The 19,953-nt window shown below is 50.0% G+C and overlaps 1 protein-coding gene across 5 annotated transcripts in view; it reads right to left on the reverse strand.

Annotated features, from left to right (window-relative positions):
• NCLN (nicalin) overlaps positions 1-19,953 on the reverse strand; it is a 33,100-nt gene extending 13,147 nt beyond the window's left edge. The window contains exons 1-9 of one of the 5 annotated variants that reach the window (XM_053298289.1): positions 19,592-19,953; positions 13,745-13,935; positions 10,961-11,105; positions 9,256-9,350; positions 8,763-8,843; positions 5,539-5,642; positions 5,334-5,422; positions 4,929-5,068; positions 892-1,082 (exon numbers count right to left, since the gene is read on the reverse strand). In XM_053298289.1, the coding sequence (XP_053154264.1) occupies positions 892-1,082; positions 4,929-5,068; positions 5,334-5,422; positions 5,539-5,642; positions 8,763-8,843; positions 9,256-9,350; positions 10,961-11,105; positions 13,745-13,864 (965 nt within the window). In that variant the 5' untranslated portion in view covers positions 13,865-13,935; positions 19,592-19,953. Of the gene's footprint in view, positions 1-891; positions 1,083-4,928; positions 5,069-5,333; positions 5,423-5,538; positions 5,643-8,762; positions 8,844-9,255; positions 9,351-10,960; positions 11,106-13,744; positions 13,936-19,241; positions 19,538-19,591 lie in introns of those variants that run through there. The other 4 variants (XM_053298288.1, XM_053298286.1, XM_053298287.1 and 1 more) reach the window with 4 other exon arrangements.

Consider the following 19,953-nt stretch of genomic DNA (forward strand, 5'->3'; position numbering starts at 1 on the left):
TCCATCAGGCCCCTATTCGAATGGCTAAGGGAGTTGTAGTTCAGCATGTGGAAGCTGCTGCATTAGGGGAAAACCCAGGAGTGGATTTTCTCACGGTGTGTGAATATAAGGGCGGGGGGGAAGGGAGAGAAGAGATTTGCTACTTAAAATGAGGTGGTGGATTTCTGGCTGGTAGAACTTCAAAAATAGGACCCATCTACCCCCCAGAACTACCATCTGCAGAATGAATACTGCTCTATATGACTTGGAATCAAATCAGAATTTACTCCGACAGTGGTCAAGTTCTCACACAGTGGGAGGAGAGCTGGTCTTGGGTAGCAAGCACTGACTGTCCCATGAGCTAAGCAGAGTCCACCATGGTTTCATGCCTCACCACAGTATCTGGGGGCAGGGGGGATATCTTAGAGCACTCACGTGCTGTCTCCTCGCCATACACAAAGCAAGGCAGACCCTGCCCTCTCTCTTGCTGTCTCCTCCCCTGCAACTGATATTTAGAGGCATCTTGCTTCTGAGGTGGAAGGTGGCCTATAGTAGGGATTCTCAGCATTGGGTTCCCAGATGTTATTGGACAACTCCCATAATCCCCAACCAAAGGCCACTGGTGCTGGGGATTATGGGAGTTGAAGTCCAATAACATTTGGGGACCCAATGTTGAGAATCCCTGGCCTATAGCCACCAGACCAGTAGCCACTGAAGACTTCGAAGGCCGCCAACCTAGCCCAAGTTCTCAGGCTCTGTTTTCCAACAGAGAAGTCAAGAACGGCTCTGTATTCATTCCCGAGAAGTCAACCACGTCCCTCAGCTACAGCACAAGGAAGCAGAACAGAGGCATGAGGACCACCCCGCCCCCCGACACTGCTCCGCCACAGCCCCGATTTGCAGCCTCCTCACCCAGCAGCTGACCTCACGTCCATGATGCTATTCCGAAGGCCGTCCCGATGGCTCTCGAGGTGAGACACCGTGAAGGCCGGGAGACGCCGGATGGCAAAGCGCTCATGCTCCCACGCCAACATGTCTTCGGCTAGGTTGATTTTCTTGTGCACCATGGAGAACTGCACTTCTGGGAACTGGCTGGCAACCACCTGCGGCAAAGCAAGAGTTAAGCCCTTCAGCGGCTCGACACCCGCTTCTTCCAGGCCACCAGTTCAGTTCACAACTGCAGCAGGCTGGTTGGTCGAGAAGCAAGCATCTCGCATAGGGTGCCAGAGGTTTGGGGTTCGCGTTCTGTGCCCAGTCTCCTGCATGGCCACTGGGTCATTTTGGGAAAGGGCGGTAGAGCATTGACCTGCAGAAGGTTCCAGCTTCAGTCTCTGGGAGCATCTCTGGGAAGGGCTGGGGAAGAGCCCTGTCTGGAACCCTGCAGAGCTGCTGCCGGTCAGTGCAGACCAGGGATTCTCAATGTTGGGTCGCCAGATGTTATTGTACTTCAACTCCCATAATCCCCAGCCCCAGCGGCCTTCAGTTGGGGATTATGGGAGTTGAAGTCCAATAACATTTGGGGACCCAACGTTGAGAAACCGTGGTGTAGACAATACTGAGCTAGATGGACCCAGGGGCTGACTCTGCAGAAGGCAGTTTCAGATGGTCATTTTTCTGAGATGGCACAATTTATGGTCAGGCCAGACCAGCGGCAGAGGATGGGGCTGTAGCTCAGTGGAAGAGCAGCTTATTTGCACCCAGAAGCTCCCAGCCATCCCCAAGGTGCCTTCCAGCTCTAACATTCTAGGATTCGGAACTGATGTTTAAATTTACACAGGTACAAGCGATCAAGGGTTTTTAGCCTCCTCTCCCTGCCATCTAGCTTAATAGGTACCCATCCCATCTGGGGCGGATGGGCTGCTGTGCACAGGGTGTGTCAAGAGGAAGCTGCAACAGCTAAGCTTTGCAACAGTGTTCCTACCCCCAGTAAGACACAGGGTAGTTAAGAGAGAAACCACAACTGAGCCCTGGAACGGATTTCCTCTCCGTCAGTAAAACAGCGTCATACTAATAAGTGCTCATGGTGAAATGCTCATGGTGGTTCAAGAAAAAAGGAATAACCAGGGCTTCCCTTCCTCGACTGCCTTCTTCTGCACTGCTACAATTCAGATCAGTCATTTTATTTTTTTTGAATTTTATTGTACAAATAGAAGTATTTGTACAAATATTTACAGGCCATCTCTCCATCATGGAACTCTGGACAGCATACGTGGGGTTCCCTGGCAATCTCCCATTCACCCACTGAACAGACTGGAACCTGCTTAGTTTCAGCACAGTAGCTGCATTTCAACACCTCCAAATCACTACTCATGTACACCATACCAGCCACTTCTTTTCCATTCATTCATTCATTCATTCATTCCTTTCATTTGTTTACAGTCCAATCCAAACAGCTCAAGGTAGTTCACAAAAGTTTTTTATTTTGGTAGTTCACAAAATAAAAATAAATAAATAAAAGTTCATATTGTGTCAATGTATTGTAACTTTGCTTGGATGGGTTAATAAACTAAACGTTTATTTTTCAATTCGGGGGGGGGGAATTCTTTATTTTTCAATTCTTTAAAATGTAGTTGGAATTTTAATGTGTTAAATTTGTTAGAAAAAATAAAGATATGAACTTTTAAAAAAAACTTTAACATAAAACACTTTCAAAACCACCTAAACACTACATCGGTACGGCTCTCTTAAATGATGCTAAAGATGATAAACCTCATATTTCCATGGGGAGCACATTCATGTAGTCATGACTGGCTACTACTGAATGCCCTCAACTCTGAGGTGTCAGCAAGTGAACTGGTAGTACCTGGAGACAGACCTCTCCAGACAATCTTGATGAACTGTACAGATCTTGCAGGAAAAGGCGCTCTCTCAGGTAACCAGACCAAAGCCACTCAAGACTTTAAAGGCAATAACCATGACTTTCCATTTTGCCTGGAATATTGACAGCCAGTGCAGCTGTTTAGGAACAGGCCTGATAAGGTCTCTCCGGGTTGCCCCAGAGACCAATCTGGCTGCCGCATTTTGAAGTCACTCAAGTCTCCAGACTACGCCCTGAGCAAAGGCAGTTTAAACTGGCACTTGGAAAGAACTGGCGGAATGGGCACCCTTTGTGGGGTCCATGTGTTAGGGGGCTGCAGGGTCTCTCAGCTTTTTTGTTTCTGGTTTTTTCCCCATGGTTGCTTTTTGATGTTTTATGGTTTTTACTGTTTTGCTGATTTTTAAGGTTTTAAATGCAACTTTCATGGAATTTTATGGTATTTAAACTTTTAAACCGCTTTGAGATGCATTATGAAAGGCAGCATAAAAACGGAAAATAAATAAATGTGTTAGTGGAGCAGTTCTAAGTGCTCTGAAGATAATGGTGTGGTTATTTCATTCACAGCCCAGCAGGTGGCGCCATCCTCCTATCCACGTCTACTTTCAGGGCTGCACTGGTAACATAGCCGGCTGTCCCCAGGAAGAGGAGAGGAGAGACAATCCCTAGAGCTGGGGTGGCAGGCTATGCCAGGCAGGTGCCGCTGCCAGGAGCCCCCAAATTTGGCAGTCAAATGGCTCTGTGGCCTCCGTGAATGGCCACCTTCAGCAGCAGCCAAAAGGAGCCGGGCCCACTGGGGATGTGCTGCTCTGTTTGGGAACAGCGCTTAGCAGCTGAACCAAGGCAAAAGAATGTCTTCACCTGATTACAGACCGGCAAGAAAGGCAGAGCTATAAGGTGTTAGGGAGAGACTGGTTGCATTAGAAACAACCCCTGGAGGTTTCCAACTGTGGGCCCCCAGATGTAGATGGACTACAACTCCCATCACCCCCGTGACATCACTGCTGAAGAGGTTGATGGGAGTTGTGGTCGAACCACATCTGGGGGCCCACAGGAATGGGAGGGAGAGGTGAGAGAAGCAATTTTATTTATTTAACACGTTTTTATACCGCAATGCAAGTTCTCTGGGCGGATTACATATTTCAACAATTAAAGTTTAAAACTATTAAAACACAATTAACACAATATCTAATTACCAATGCTAACTCTGCAAAGAGGCGCCTTTTAAAGTGGCGACGCTCTTATACTTCACAGGGGGAGAGCAACAGTGTTCCCTGTAACAGGGAATTGCAGATGCCAACTACCGCTCCCAGAATCCCCAGCTGCAATGGCCTTTGGCCAAGGATTCTGGGAACTGTAGTTAACATCTGGGACTCCCTGTTACAGGGAGCACTGGAGAGCAACTGGCCCCCTCCTACCCCAGCAGAGCAGGCTTCCAGGGGTTCTTGCTGGGCCCCGCCCCCCCATGGGTTTCTTTTTAGACTGTGAACCCTTTTGGGACAGGAAGCCATTTTTACTTACTTATTTTATCTATGCAAACTGCTTTGGGGGGAACCTTTACTCAAAAAGCAAGATATAAATATTAGCAGCAATAGTAAAAATCGAGTTTTGAAAATGGGAGAGACGCCGATGAGGAACGGTCGGTCAAAAAGCAAGATACCCACCACACACTCCCAGGGGCTTAGGCAGTGGTCTTCTCCCGAGTCAGACCTTAGATCCATCTAGCTCAGGATAGTCTGCTGCAGCGGTTCCCAACCCAGGTTCCTCCAGTTGTTGCTGAACTACAACTCCCATCATTCCCAGCTACAATTTATTGTGGCTGGGGGAGTGATGGGAGCTGTAGTTCTGCACCATCTAGAAGAAGCCTGGTTGGGAACTGCTGGTCCGCTCTGACCGGCAGCCGCTTCTCCGGGGTTGCCGGCGGGAGTCTTTCCCAGCCCAGCCTGGAGAGGCTGCCAGGGACTGGACCTAGGACCTTCTCCTGCATGCCAACCAGATGCTCTGCCACTGAGCGATGGCTCCATCCCTGGCACGGCCCCCTCCTCCCTCCGCGGTACGGGCTCGCCTGGGCTCGTGGGCTGTTGTGAGTTCAGCAGCCGCCAGGCCCTTCTCCTACCAGGACCCCCTTATTTACCAGTTCCAGCTCCTTCAGAAAAGCATGCTGGAGCGTGCCTTCTTTGGGGGGCTTCGAGACGTGTAAGTGAAGGCTGTTTCCTCTCCCCAGGGTGTCCAGACAGAGGACGAAAGCCACGTTGTCCTGCAGCAAACTGGAATCTGAAAGAGACGGAGCCCGGGCTAGGAGACCTCTACAGTCTGGGGCGGGGCTCCCTCCGGAGGACCGCGGGGAGAGGGACCTCTCTCTGGAGGGGCACAGCAGTACTCTCTGGCTGAGCCACCCGGCCTTGGTGGACTCGAACACTGAGGACTAGTTACATGATTGAGGGCTGCCCCATCTCCACCAGTAAGGAAGTGGTCTTGTCAGAAGCCTGGGGCTTCTCTGTAAGGTTTTATTGCTGGGTGTACAATGAGCCCATCACACCTGTGTGGTCCAGGTTGTCTTCCAGCCACCTCTTGGTCCCTTGGTAGTTAAACTTGCCACCTCCAGATGCAAAGAACAGCAGGTTATACCTGGAGGTGCGAGAGTGGGGGAGACAGGCAAGAGTGGCGACTCTCAGGTTAGAGAACACACATCCATGGGGGTGGGGGGGAGGGCCTACTCAAAGAGGAAACGACCCACTCCTTACCCAGCGTGGGTCCTTTTGTAGGTATAGAGGCGAGAGAAGAGCCTGGCCAGTTCCAAGAGCACGGCGACCCCGCTGCCATTAGAGTCGGCACCGTGGGAGAGCCACTGGGGGTAGAAAAAGACAATCAATTGCAGCTGGGAGTGACGGGACTTTTATTTATTTATTACATTTATAAACTGCCCCAGCCAAAGGCTTTGGGCAGTGTATAACTTTAAAGAGACATAAAAGCACACACCATTCAAAACAGTGCTAAAAACAATATAAAAACAATTAAAACCATTTAAAACCAATTAAAATACTTAAAAAAAAACAATTTACAAACCTTGGAAGGCCAGGCCAAACAAGTATGTTTTTAGGACTCTCTTAAAGGCTGACAGCGATCCTAAACTGTGGATATCTGCCGGGAGTGCATTCCATAGGCCAGGAGCAGCTACAGAGAAGGCCCGGTTCTGAGTCACCACCAGACGTACTGGAGGTAACTGGAGACAGACCTCTCCAGATGACCTCGACGAGCAATGGGGATCATAGCAAAGGCGGCGCTCTCTAAGGTAGCCCGGACCCAAGCCGGTCAGCGCTTTAAAGGAGTTGGACTTGTCGTCCAACAAAACCTAGAGAGCCTCAAGTGGGACCTGGCCCAAGCCACTGGTCTTCAACTGGAAGGTCAGGATCGACAATCAGGATGGAATCTAAGCAGTACCAGGACACATTAATATTTTGGACTTAGGAGGCTGCCACTTGATGAGTCAGGCCTGAGTCAGAACGACTGGATACATCTCTTCAGAACAGATATTGCTTTCATATGGATTTTGCCCCATTATAAATTTTCCAATTGAAGCTTTAGACATGTCTATGGAACTTGAGTAAAGTCCATGTGTGGATTCTGACTGCATGGATCAGGGCACACCCAAAAATATAACCTTTGGACTTTAAGACTTTGTTTATGCATGTTTTTTAATGCATGCTTTTAACGGGTGAATATTTGATAGGACTTGCAGTATTTGGAATCAACATTCTGATATTAATGAAGAGGACGACCAGCAGCAAGGTGGATGGACTCGATGACGACAGCAATGAATGCACCACGGAGAGACCTTAAAGGCCAAGTTGAAGCCAGATCATCCTGGAGAGAATCTTCTATGTGGTCGCTAAGAGTCGACACTGACTTGACAGCACTTAATCAATCAATCAATCATCCAAAACGTATATCTGATTAAGTTATACAATTATTTATGGTGTAAACCACCCAGAGACTTGTGTTTTGGGCGGCACACAAGTGTGTTAAATAAATAAATAAATAATAATTGTGGTATCTTGTGAGCTAAGCTATTTGTAACACTTGAACGGAGAGTCTTCACATGGGGTTCTTTTTTGCATTCTCCTTTGGGCCATCTAACTCAGTACTGTCTTCTCTGACTGGCAGCAGCTCCCCGGGGCTTCAGGCAGGGATTTCCCCCAGCCCTACCTGGAGATGCTGCCAGGGATTGAACCCGGGACCTCCTGCAGGAAAGGCAGATGCTCTGCCACTGAGCAACAGAGGACAGGATAAAGGAGAGCACACAGACGCAAGCGAAGGCAGGCTGTGGAGGGCTGTGGGCAGGGGCGTAACAAGGCTGGAGTGGGCCCAGAGACAAAATTTTAAAATGGGCCCCTCGCTCACACACACACACACACACACACACACACACACACACACACACACTTACTTCACATGTGACTTGCCTCTGGGGGGCCCCTCAAGGCGTGGGGGCCCCCCAGGCAGCCGCCTCCCCTTGCCTAATAGTAGTTACGCCCCTGGCTGTGGGCGTCAGCCAGTGGTCCCCTTCCCAAGACCTCCGGCAACTGCAAGGACACTCAACCAAAAAGAACTCTTTGATGCAATTGTGTCATGCCTTACTTGCATTTTGAGTAAGAGGTACCAGCCACACCTCAGGGGCTGAAACTCTCCATATCGGTGTGGAAATAGAGGTCTGATTAGTAACAGTGATAGTAAAACAAGCTCGAGGAAGGGAGGGCACAAAGAGCGTTGCATCACCGTGAAAGCAGTTGATGCTCTACCTCAAGAGTGAAGCAACAGAGGCCTGGAACAGGGAGAGGCTGGCCTAGAAGGAACTTCAAGGCACCCCAAGGTTGTACCCCAGGGCAGGGGACACAGGCCTTGGACCTGATCCAGCAGGGCTGTTCTTAAGTTCTGTTCACAACCGGGGAATCACCGTTGCAGGCAATGCCTCTTGCCCCCAAGGGTGGGAGTCTCTCTCATACTTTCTCTGTTATACAAGCTACATGAACCACCCTGGAAACTAATGGGGCCAAGAAGCAGCCCCACATATATCGGGGGGGGCACCTGCTCAAAGCCAAGGAACAGTTTAGCCAAACAATTCAGATGTCTCAAGTAAGCAAGTCAAGTGGGACCAGGGCTTGACAAATCCCAGGCACCAGGAAGCCATGGTGCCTAGAAATTTAACTGTGGTGCCTAGACTGGGATTTTCAAAGGAAGAGATATAGAGATATTTAATGAAACCTTTATCTGCCCCAGGAAGCCCTAATTCTGTTCCGTTACTTGTAAAGAGAAGCCCATTTACCCTTCCCCCTGCACAATGTCCATAAGAACAGCCCTGCAGGATCAGGCCCAAGGCCCATCTAGTCCAGCATCCTGTTTCACACAGTGGCCCACCAGATGTGTCTGGGAAGCCCACAGGCAAGACGTGAGGGCACGCCCTCTCTGCTGCTGTTGCTCCCCTGAAACTGGTATTCAGACGCATCTTGCCTCTGAGGCTGGCCTATAGCCATCAAAACAGCCCCGAGCCATTTTTGGAAGGGCAGTATATAAATCGAATAAATAAAATTGGTAGCCAGAGAGAACTGTCCTCCTAGAATTTGTGTAAGCCCCTCTTAAAGCCATCCAGGCTGGTGGCTCTCACCACATTCCGTGGCAGAGAACTCCATAGATTAATTATGTCTTGTGTGAAAAAGTGCTTCCTTTTGTCAGTCCTAAATTCCCTGCCATTCAGTTTCATGGGATGACCCCTGGTTCTAGTTTCATATGAGAGAGAGGGAGAGAGAGAGAGAGAGAGAGAGAGAGAGAGAGAGAGAGAGAGAGAGAGAGAGAGAGAAATCGCTAGTCCATCGCTAAGTCTGGTAATTTTATCCAGTGTCCACTGCCTGGCTACAAATCCAGAGAAAACCTATCAAGGCCCATGTGGGACACTTATCACCAAATAACTTACTGGAGCAACCCCAAACGAATCGTAGTGAGCTACGACTACTATGGTAGGCAGGTCCTCTCCTCCCAGACCTGTCAGCCGACCCTGGAAGGGAGGAAAAAGGAATTAACAGGACAACTACCGCTGCCGTCTCGCCGAAAACGAAGACAGCACAAAGCATAGAATGTCCCTTTCTTTTTTATTTATTAACAAAGCACAGCCATTTTGGTTTTTTAAAAATATAGCTATGTAAACCGCTTTGGAAACTTTTGTTGAAAAGGGGTATATAAATATTCGCCGTATCGTATCCGTATCCTTCTATCAGAATACGAGTCCAGCTTGCCAGAGAAGATCAAGAACAGACGCTGGAGAGTCTGCAAGCTCTACACAGCAGCCCAAACCAAGCACCCCACAGCCCTGGCTCTCTGTGGGGCCACGCAGCTACATCAGGCAGGCTGCAATGGACAGTTCCTTCTGCCAGGTTCCTGCCCAACCAGGGCAGTGCTACCAAACCCACCTCTATGCTGGTGATGAGCCAGTCACTAATGGCTTTGCTCTGCGCCCCGCTGGTCACCATTTGGAAGCCATTGGCTGTCGCCGTGTGCAACAGAACTAGAAAGGAAGCAGGATGATAAGAAACAGGCATTTGCTATGTTTGGCCCTATAGTTTGCACAGCCATGCTCCCGAGTGGGTCGCACGTTAAACAGATCCCTCGAAAGAAAGGACAGACAAGAGAGTTGGCTGCTCCTAGTTCTCACGTGCCTGTTGACTCAGATAACAGTAAATGCATACATATTAAGAATATAAACTTTTCAAGTCCTCAAAGTGGTTTATACAGCAAAAAGAGATGAGGTTCTTTGTCCCCAAAGGGCTCACCATCTAAAGGGAGACGCAGAGGAGTCACTAGCAACAGCCTCTGGGGGGATGTTGTGCTGGGGCTGAATAGGAACGCTTGTTTTCTCTGGCTAAATACAAATGAGCCCTCATTAGAAGAGGTTCCTCTTTGCCAGTTACCAGGGCCGATTCTCAAACTGCCTGCCTCGAGGGGGCTTGAAGACGGATCCTGGCCCCCAAAGGGGCTCAGAGTCTAAAGAGGAACTCGAGGGAGACACCAGGAGCAGCCACTGGGACCAACACCGTGCTGGGGTTGGAGAGACCGTTACTTTCCCCTGCTCAATATGAGAAAGCCACCACTTAAACGTGTCGCTCAGCCCGGAGTTGGAGGATTAAGATCATGGACAGGGAATCCCAGGGCCTTCCTGCCTTTTCCCCTCCTCAAACAACATCCTTTCCCACTTTGCTTGAAACTCGCTGTGAAATTGACATCACAGTCACCGATGGTATTTTTTAGGGTTGACAGGACTGTTCTGATCTTGAGCACTTAAAAAAAAAATACACACACACACACACACAAATCCATCACTGACTTTTGGGCACTGGGCTTTTGAGGGTTTGTTTGTTGTTATTCTGTCTCTCACAGCTACAATAAACCTACCATTCCAATTATAGCCTGGTCATTTCTGTGTCAGAGGGCAAATGGACAAAATCAGCAGGGGATCAAATACTTATTTCCTTCTGTGTGTGTGTGTGTGTGTGTATCTAAGAAGAAATCCAGGCTCGTCAAGAATCATTTACTTGTTTGCACATGGCAAGTAAAAGTTTGCTCCCAGGTGACCAGGTAAGGGGGAAAAGTTGGAAAAAGGAAATACTGCTAAGTAACAGGCAGGAGACGCTAGATTCACTTGTGGAGTGCCGCCACAGTCTTGAGCTGCACCTACTCTGTTTACTTACTGGATTTTTAGACCGCCTCACCCAGATGGCTCTAGGCAGTTCACAAGTATATGTGAATATAGAGCTAGCAGCCCTTTGCCTTCATCCCGTACAGCAAAGGTTGGCCAGCTCTTGGCACTCCAGCTGCTGCTAGACAACAACTCCCGCATCCCCAGCTGCCATAAATTGCAGCTGGGGATGATGGGAGTTGTAGTTCAGCTGGAGTGCCAAGCTGGCCTACCCCTGCTGTAGAGGAATGCAGAGAGAATACAGTCCAGAGGCACTGCAAGGAGACAGACAGAGAAGGCTCCAAGCTATTTCCTAGCCCTGGAGACGCTTGTTCTTTTTACGTTCGAAAAGCTAAATGAAAGGGAAAAGGCATTCGGCATATGGGGCCTCCCAAATGAGGATTCAATGAAGGAGGAAAGCTTTGGGTTTAGCAGAGGCCCACCTTCAGCAGCAGAGGCTGAACCTTGCGACGCAGAGGCGGTCTGCGTTTGGTCGTAGATGGAGAGGAGTTCGTCGTCCTCTTTGGCGAAGTAGACCGGCACGATGGTTTCCATGGCCAGCATCTCTGGCTCGTTCTCCATGAATTGCTGAGGAGGAGAGAGGCACATTTCAGAGGAAGTCAAGTCTGGAAATGGGCACACACCACGCTGGTCAGACCTCACTTGGAATCCTGTGTCCAGCTCTGGGCACTGCATTGTAAAGACTTTGACAAACTGCACTGGGCAGGGGGCTGGACTAGAGGAGCTCCAAGGACCCTTCCAACTCTTCAGTTCTAGGATTCTACAACTGGGATGGGTTCACAGGAGGCCTACAAAGGCGGTGAGGTGACTGAAATAGAAGCCCTATGAGAAATGATGTAAGGAACTGGGTATGTTTAACAGGGAGAAGAAAAGAGTAAGGGGAGAGATTACAGCCCTCTTCAAAGGTCTGCAGGACAGATATTACTAGAAGCAGTGAACCTGTTCTCTGTTTCTCCTGAGGGAAAGACGACTAGAATCAATGAGATGAAATGACAAGAAAGGTTCAGGAAGAATCTCCCAAGTGCAAGAGCTGTTTAACCGTGGAACTGTCTGCCTCATGCAGTGATGGGCTCTCAATCATTTAAGGTTTTTAAACAGAGCCTTTCAGAAATGTTGCAGCAGGTTCCTGTAATATGCAGGGGGTTGGACTGCAAAAGTCCCTTCCAATTGATTCTACATGCATACAGGAACATAGGAATGTAGGAAAATGGCTTCTACCGAGTCAGACTCTTGGTCCATCTAGCTCAGTATCATCTACACAGACTGGCAGCGGCATCTCCAAGGTTGCAGGCAGGAGTCTCTCCCAGCCCTGTCTTGGCGATGCTAGGGAGAGAACTTGGAACCTCCTGCATGCAAACATGCAGGTGCTCTTCCCAGAGTGGCCCCATCCCCTCAGGGGAATATCTCACAGTGCTCACACATGTAGTCTCCCATCTAAATGCAAACCAGGGCAGGTCCTGCTTAGCAAAGGAGACAATTCAAGCTTGCTGCCCCAAGACCAGCTCTCCTCTCCTCATGTTTACAAAACCACCATCCACTTACTCCGACTTTAATTTCAACCATGAAAGAAAACTGTCGCAATGTTCACACATCCGAGCCAGGAGGAATTAAATCTCTGCTCCTCCTCTGTGTGGCACATATCTTGCTTCGTCTTGCACTGAGGAATGAGGAGGGCACTCTTAGTGTGATCCAGTAACTTTCTGTGTATGCTATAATCCAAGAGATCTTCAGCCTCACCTGAGAAATCCAGCAGGCAAGCAACTATTCCCCTGGCCTTAGCCCAACTAACTTAACCTGCAATACGAGAGCCATAATCCTGACTGCCCACACAGGTTCGTTAGGGAGGAGGGCTGGCCTTGTGGTAGCAAGCATGAGTTGCCTCCTTTGCTAAGCAGGGTCCGCCCTGGTTGCATATGAAAGGGAGACTACATGTGGGAGCACTGGAAGAGATTCCCCTTAGGGCAGGAGTAGGCAATGTTGGCCTTCCAGCTGCTGAACTACAACTCCCATCATCCCCAACCACAATATTGTGGGGAAGATGGGAGCTGTAGTTCAACAGCTAGAGGGCCAACTTTCCCCACCGTGCCTTAGGGGATGGGGCTGCTCTGGGAAGAGCACTTGTATGCTTTCATGCAGAAGATTTCAAGTTCCCTCCCTGACATCTCCAAGAGAAGGCTGAGAGAGACTCCTGCCTGCAGCATTGGCGAAGCCACTGATGAACCAATGGTCTGACTCAGTATATGGCAGCTTCCGATGTTCCTACGTGGTTGTGAAAATTACTGAAATAACTGCAATAAAGCAATCTGAACATTCTCTTGCATAACACTTTCTGTCCAGAAACAGAGAAGCAATTCCGCACAATCTCTTCCAAGAATCCCACAGAGAACTGCAACAAACCAACACTCGTTTATCTTGCAGCTACTATGGTCACGTGCAAAGCCGACAGCAGTTGGGCCATGCCCAGCTACTAAAAACATTTCCATGCAAACTTGTGGTTTTCAAGCATCATGTTATCGGCAAACGCTGCCCACAGTATTCGTCAGCCAAGAAACCACCGAACCATTGCAGAGAGCTGAGGCTTGCTCCAGGATCTGGCATCCATCCGCTCTGCTCAGGGTCCCCTGTCCCTATCAGCTCGCATGAACCAAAAAGTACACCCCAGAATACAGTCAATATCCTGCTGAAGTTGTGCACCACAGTACTGAACGTGTTGCGGAAAACCAAAATCCCCCGCAACATCACTGGAAAGACTACAGGAATCTGCACCCAGCAAACTTGCAGAATTTGGTTTCTGGAGCTGCAGAATTCTGGACATTTCAGCCTACAGAACATCAAAAATACGAACAGCCCTGTTGGATCAGGCCCAAGGCCTATCTAGTCCAGGATCTTATTTCACCCAGTGGCTCACCAGATGCCTATGGGAAGCCCACAGGCAAGAGGTGAGGGCATGCCCTTTCTCCTGCTGTTGCTCCCCTGCAACTGGTTTTGAGAGGCATCTTCCTCTGAAGCTGGAGGTGGCCCACAGCCACCAGACGGGTAGCCATTGATAGACCACAGTTCTGCCTAAACCCTTGCTGGATCAAACACACCACTACTGTCCTGGATCAGATGCACCTTCCTAGAAGCCTGCTGGATCAAATGCACCTACCCAGGCCCCTGTGGGACCAAGCACCACAACTGCACCCTTTCACCAAAGAGGCGCTTACCCGGATGACATCCTGGGGCACCGACGACATGCTTTGCGGCAGGATGATCACCACGGCACCGGCCGACTGGCGGAGGGCCTTCTGGTACTGTTCGTAGGAGAAATCCATCAGCCGCATCATCACGCAGCGGCGGCTCAAGACATCTGCCTCCACGGTGCGCGCCTCTGTGTTTAAGACCGCATTCCGGGTGCCTGCCAAGAGCAAAGGGTCCCAATGATACTTTGAAGACAAAGATTGGGGGGGGGTGTCCCACAATGGGGGTGGCCAGAAAGTAGATCTCTTGACAGATTGTTGGGAAGGATTCCCAACTCCCAGACGGTTAACAATAGGCCTTCACAGGCTAAGCAGATGCCAGCGACTACTACGATGATGAATATTTACACACCACTCTTCAAGCAAAGTTCTCAAAGTGGTTTACACAGAAAAATACATAAATAAGATGGCCCCGTTCCCAAAGGGCTCACAATCAAATAAGAAACACAAGGTTGACACCAGAAACAGCCACTGGAGGGATGCTGTGCTGGGGTCGGATAGGGCCAGTTGTTCTCCCCCTGCTAAATATAAGAGAATCACCACTTTGAAAGGTGCCTCTTTGCTCCGTTAGCAGGGCCAACACTTGCAGAACTCTACTTTCTTGGCTGGGAGGTTCTCAGTGGGAACTGCTGCCTAGTAGCCAGTACTAACATCAGGAAAAGGAAGACACTAAAGCATGTTGGCACCATGCAGGCCCTACAGGCAAGATCTAGACTACATTAGCAATAACTATGTCCCACCGAAGTTAACAGGGCTTCAGTTAGTCACAACTAGCTTGTCTTGTTGCTTTCAACTGTGCTTAGTCACCACTTTAGTCTCGCTCCTGCCCTATATTATTTCTGTCCCCAACTTCATGAGATTTTATCGAGATAATCTTTATAAGCATGTCTGAGGGCCCCTTTGAGGCTCAGAAATGAGGTAACAGGTGCCAGAAATCCATGGAGCCCAGAAATTTAACTCAGAGGTAGCACTTTCTCATAAGAACTTTATTTGTCCCAGGCAGGCCTGCTTCTGTTCTAAGTATGGAACCTGTAAAGAGAATAAAGAGAAGCCCCTTTATTCCCCTGCCCCGCCACACATAATGTCTGTCACTATTCCAGTAATTTTGCCAAGGGCTCTGTTGTCTGGCTCCTAAATTTGGGGGCTAGCCCCTAGATCCAAAGCAAATGCATCAAGGCCTGTGATCAAAGTATTTTAAATAGACCCACGCCACAAGAAAAGGCTCCCTTCCTCAAATCAGGCTGCTGAAATGAAGAACACCTGGGAGAAATCTAGAAGTAGGCTTTGGGGTGGAGGGAGAGCAAGTTCAGTTCTCTCCGCGTGCAGCCCATGGGGAGGCAGGCGGTAACTGCTCTGCTGCTGAGCCACTATTTTAAATCCATTGGCAACCCTATATCTAAGGAAAAGAGGCCAATCTTGCAAGCCCAAAGGTTGCCCACCCCGTTCTACAGGAGACATTGAACAGCTGGTAAGCCTCCTTACCCACTTAATTGGTAATCTTCCTTGATCCTTTAGGATCCTAAATCTCAGCCAGAGCTACCAGTCATCCCTTTCTAGGCATTTAGGCTGCTTCTCCCTCCCTTCCCAATATTGCAAAGTGTATTGGCCAGCTGAGCGGGGGCATAGCCACGCCAATTTTAATCTCTTCCCCCCCCCCCCCCCCCGCCCGTGACTGGTGCTGCTTTTACTGTCTCTCTCATTCACTCCCTCCAGCGTTTTCTCCCACAAAGCAGTTGCTCTCGCTCTCCTCCTGTCCTGCAGCAACATTCTCCTGGAGTTCAGGGATTTGGATGTTAAAAGCCCGTATTCTTTTGGTGTGCATTTCTGTGCAAGCGACCATTCCGTGACTGGTTCCACTTCCCAAAGCTACTATTTTGAACTGTTAGCTCTCAAGAGGCACAAGCAAAGGAAGGAGGAAAAGTAGCAGCTCCTGGAAGCCTTACGTTCACCCACCCCTGCTCTAGGCTGAATAAATCTCGGCTAGCAAGGCCTGACGCAAACAGCGCTGTGCAATATCAATCTTCAGTTTTGATTCCTTTTTTAGAGTTTCCTGCCTCAGCTCCAAAAGGGGCACAACCAGCATTATGGGGAGGATCTGTGATAGATCACCTGCTCTGAATGCAGACGGTCCCGGGATGAATCCCGGGCCACACCTCCAGGGAGTGCTGCGAAAGGCTCCTGTCTGAGAGCTACTGACAATCAGCACCGACAAAACTGAGCTGGATGGACCCAGGGTGCGACTCAGCAGAAGGCAGCGGCTTACGCTCAACATGGGCCAAAAGAGCTGGAAGCGAGAAAGCTCTGCCCACACAGAAACTCCACCCTGGAACACGGCAACCCTCAACTCAGTGGGCCTTGTGCCAGGACCTGCCGGTAATCCCCACCTCTGTGAACATGCAAGTTGGTCAGGAAAAGCTGTGAGGTGCAACTGCATCACATGCTAGCATGCAGACACAATCTCTATCGCTGCCTCTGGTGAGTGCAGAGGTTTTGAATATCAGAAAATTGAAAGCTTGGGCCTTTTCTTCTTTAGACCACACACGGCTGCAGGTAGCAGAGTCACAAACCAGCACAGGAGGGAAATTCCACCCACATTTCCCCCAGATGCCCCCTCAACGATCCCTCCTGAGGAATGGTCGCTGCTTGCAACCAGACTGCAACAAAGGCCCTGCCTGCCACTGTCTCCAAAGTTCGCTCCCAGCCTCTGTGAAATGCCACTGAGTCTCCTTGCAAACCATCCACGACAGGTGCAGCTTTGGGGCACAGGAGGTCACCTCAAAGGCTGGTTTTCTTGGCTAAATAAAGCCAGCAGAGTCCCCTCTCCACTTACAATGGGCCCGTTCGACATGCTGTGTGCGTTTCTGGGCAGCAGGCAAGAAAGCATCTGCTTAGCTTGAGGAGGCCTCTCTGTGGCTGGATTGTGCGAGCAGATGCAAGATGCCAGTTGCTGTGTCTTGGAAGCCAAGCGTGCCTCTTTGACTCCAGGGGAGCACAAAGGAAGGTTCTAGATGCCCTCGGCTAGGTTGGGGAGAAGCCGAATGATTAATCCAAGCAAGCAGAGTGGAAAGATATCCTGTTGCACCCAAAGATATTTGCATGGACATATGGAAGTGTTGAAACTGGAGTGTTTCCCACCCACGCTTTCTCAGTCCAGGGATGGCTGAGAACAGGTGGTCTCCCACCAACCCACATATACATGTACGATGTTTCCTGCCTCTATTGACTCCTCATTCCAGAAAGAGGATGCAGGAAACAGAAGCTTCTGGAGGCATCCGTGGAAAACCACACATTCCCATCCATCCAACATGCCCTTTAGCGAAACAGGAGAGCCAACATAGAGACACCTGCTGTCTACACAACCACTTTTCAGGAACATAAACGCTGCCTTATGCCGAGACAGACCATTGGTCCCTCTAGCTCAGTATGGTCTACACAGACTGGCAGCGGCTTCTCCAAGCTTGTAGGCAGGAGTCTCTCTCAGCAATATCTTGGAGATGCTGCCAGGGAGGGAACTTGGGACCTTCTGCAGGCAAACAGGCAGGGGCTCTTCCCAGAGTAGAGAGATGATTGACACAGCACTTGACAAATCCCAGGGAGCTAAGGCGCCTAGAAATGGCACCTAGACCATGGTATTCAGAGGCCAAGTTCTTTAATAAGCTCTTTATGTGTACCAAGCAACCCCATCTCTACTCTAATAAAGTTACTTGTAATGGGGATCAAAAGAAGCCCATTTACTCCCCCCCCCAACTGTGTCCACCACCAAGTCAGGTAATTTTGTCAAGCGCCCATTCTTATCTGACTCCTGAATTTTTGGGCTGGCTCTCCTGTGTGCATTACAGTAAGTGAGGGAGCTATTTTAAAGCACACAAGATCACTGTGTGATCAAAGTGCTTCAGCGAAACACTCCACCGCAACTGAAGAGATCCCATAGCATTAATATTCACGAAGCTAGCCATAGCAATGAGATCAGCTATGGCTAGTCCACCGTCATAATTATAGCCACAAAGAACCCAGTGCTAGAATAAATGACGGCCCTCACTTCTAAACTGGCAGATAGGAACTCAACGTGAGTCGGGCAGAAGAGGAGAGCACTAGTCTACTATTATTGTTCATATTCTTAATGCTATTATTATTATTTACTTACACAGTCAGACAGGTGTTATTGACTGGTTTGTTTTATCCAGACATCTAGTCCTTCCCAAGGACCTAGGATGGCTGAATTTTATTGTCAGTGTTGTTTTATTATTATTTCTTGTTTACACAGTCAGACAGGTGTTATTGACTGGTTTGTTTTATCCAGACATCGAGTCCTTCCCAAGGACCTAGGATGGCTGAATATCATCATCATCATCATCATCATCAGGCAGGATCCAGTCAGTGATGACTAAGCACGACTCAAATTGATAGGACTTAAGTTAGTCCAGTAGCGATTTCAGTGGCACTTATAATGACTAACTTAGCCTGGAGCGTGCCCAATAAGAACATTAATAATACTGCAGATAGACAACACTGATATTACTAATGTTTATTTAAAATGTTATGTGTGCTCTTAATATTATTCTGAGGACTTAATGGAGGGATAGGCACCAGCTTTGCATGCAGAAGGTCCCAGGTTCAATCCCTGGCAGCATCTCCAGGTAGGGCTGGGAAAGGACCTTCTCTGCCTGAACTCCTGGAGCACTGCTGCCAGTCAGTGTAGGCAACACTGGGTCAGGTGGGCCCAGGGTCTGACTCAGTATGAGGCAGCTTCCTATACCCCTATTACAGCCACCAAAACTAGTAGCTATTGATCTACTCGACTTCCATGGACTTCTCTAACCCGCTCTTAGCCACCTAAGCTGGGGGCTGCCACCACATCTCGTGGGAGTGAATCCCATCAGTTAACCAGAATACCAGAAGGGACCCTCCTAGAACAGGCCAGGGCCAATCTAACCCAACACCCCCTTCCCTCACGATAGCCAGCCCAACCCCACTCTGGGAAGCCGAGAAGCAAGGCATGGTGGCAAGCCACCCTCTCCCGTCGTTGCTTCACACTGTTCAGAGGAGCAGACTGCCCCTGAACCTGGAGGCTCCACTGAGCTGCCAGGTCTGGCATATTCGTAGTAGGAGTATCTATCTTCTATCTATTATTTATAATTTATTTAACATATAAATATACCGCCCAAATGCAAGTAGTTGTAGTAACCACCACTAAACGTGCCCTCCACGAGCCTGCTCCACACAGCCATCCCGGCTAAGAGCGAACGACAGACCTTTCCTCCTCCTCCTCCAGTGCCTGCAACGCCCTCTTAAAGCCCCCCGAGCTCGTGGCCACCCTCAGAGCCTATGGAACTCGCTACCACAAGATAACTCGGCGCTATGTGAATTAAAAAACAAGCAGGCCAGAAAAAAAAAACCAAACACAAACCCAGCTGAGGATTTAGACCCCGCCCCCGCCCAGGGCCGCCCCCTCGGAGGGACTGACCGTAGGGCTGCCCTCCGAGCTCGTACTGCTGCATGCGGTAGACGGTGAACTCGTGGGCTGCCGAGGCGGGCGGCGGGCCCAGCAGCAGGAGCAGCACAGCCGGCAGCACCAGCAGGAAGCTCAGCGGCAGGCATGACGAGGCCTTCAGCAGCACCGAGCCCAGCACCTCTTCGCCCGCCTCCTCCAGCATCGCGGCCCCCGACGACAGCCCGGCCACCCGCCCGTCGCCTCCTCAGCAAGGCTGCCCTCGCGAGGCACGCCGGGAAGGGACGCCCTCTCGCGCCCCGTAGTCGCGCCTCTCCCCCCCCCACTTCCCCCGAGGCACGCTGGGAAATGCAGTCCGCGCCTACCCCGCAGACTCCGGCCGCGAGGCACGCTGGGAAACGCAGTCCTCGCACTCCGCGCTGCAGAGTGCCGAGCGCGCAAGGCATGCCGTGTGACAGGAAAACGCGGGCTTTGAGCCGAGGGCCGCAAGGCAGGCTGGGAGGTATAGTCCTGGCCCGCAAGGCAGGCTGGGGAGCCGGCTCCCTTGACTCTCAGGCGCTGACGCACTAGGAGGGCAGCCCCCTCTCACTCTATCTCCCGTTGTAGCAGTACTTTACTCTGCCCCTCAACGAGCAGGGTTTTATGACACGCTATGCTCGCCTGCTTATGAGCATGCTCAGATGCACCGGGCAGGACTCGTTGAGGGGCAGGGGAAAGTACTGCTACA

Source organism: Hemicordylus capensis, chromosome 2 (genome assembly GCF_027244095.1).
Source record: "Hemicordylus capensis ecotype Gifberg chromosome 2, rHemCap1.1.pri, whole genome shotgun sequence".
NCBI classification, from domain to species: Eukaryota; Metazoa; Chordata; class Lepidosauria; order Squamata; family Cordylidae; genus Hemicordylus; species Hemicordylus capensis.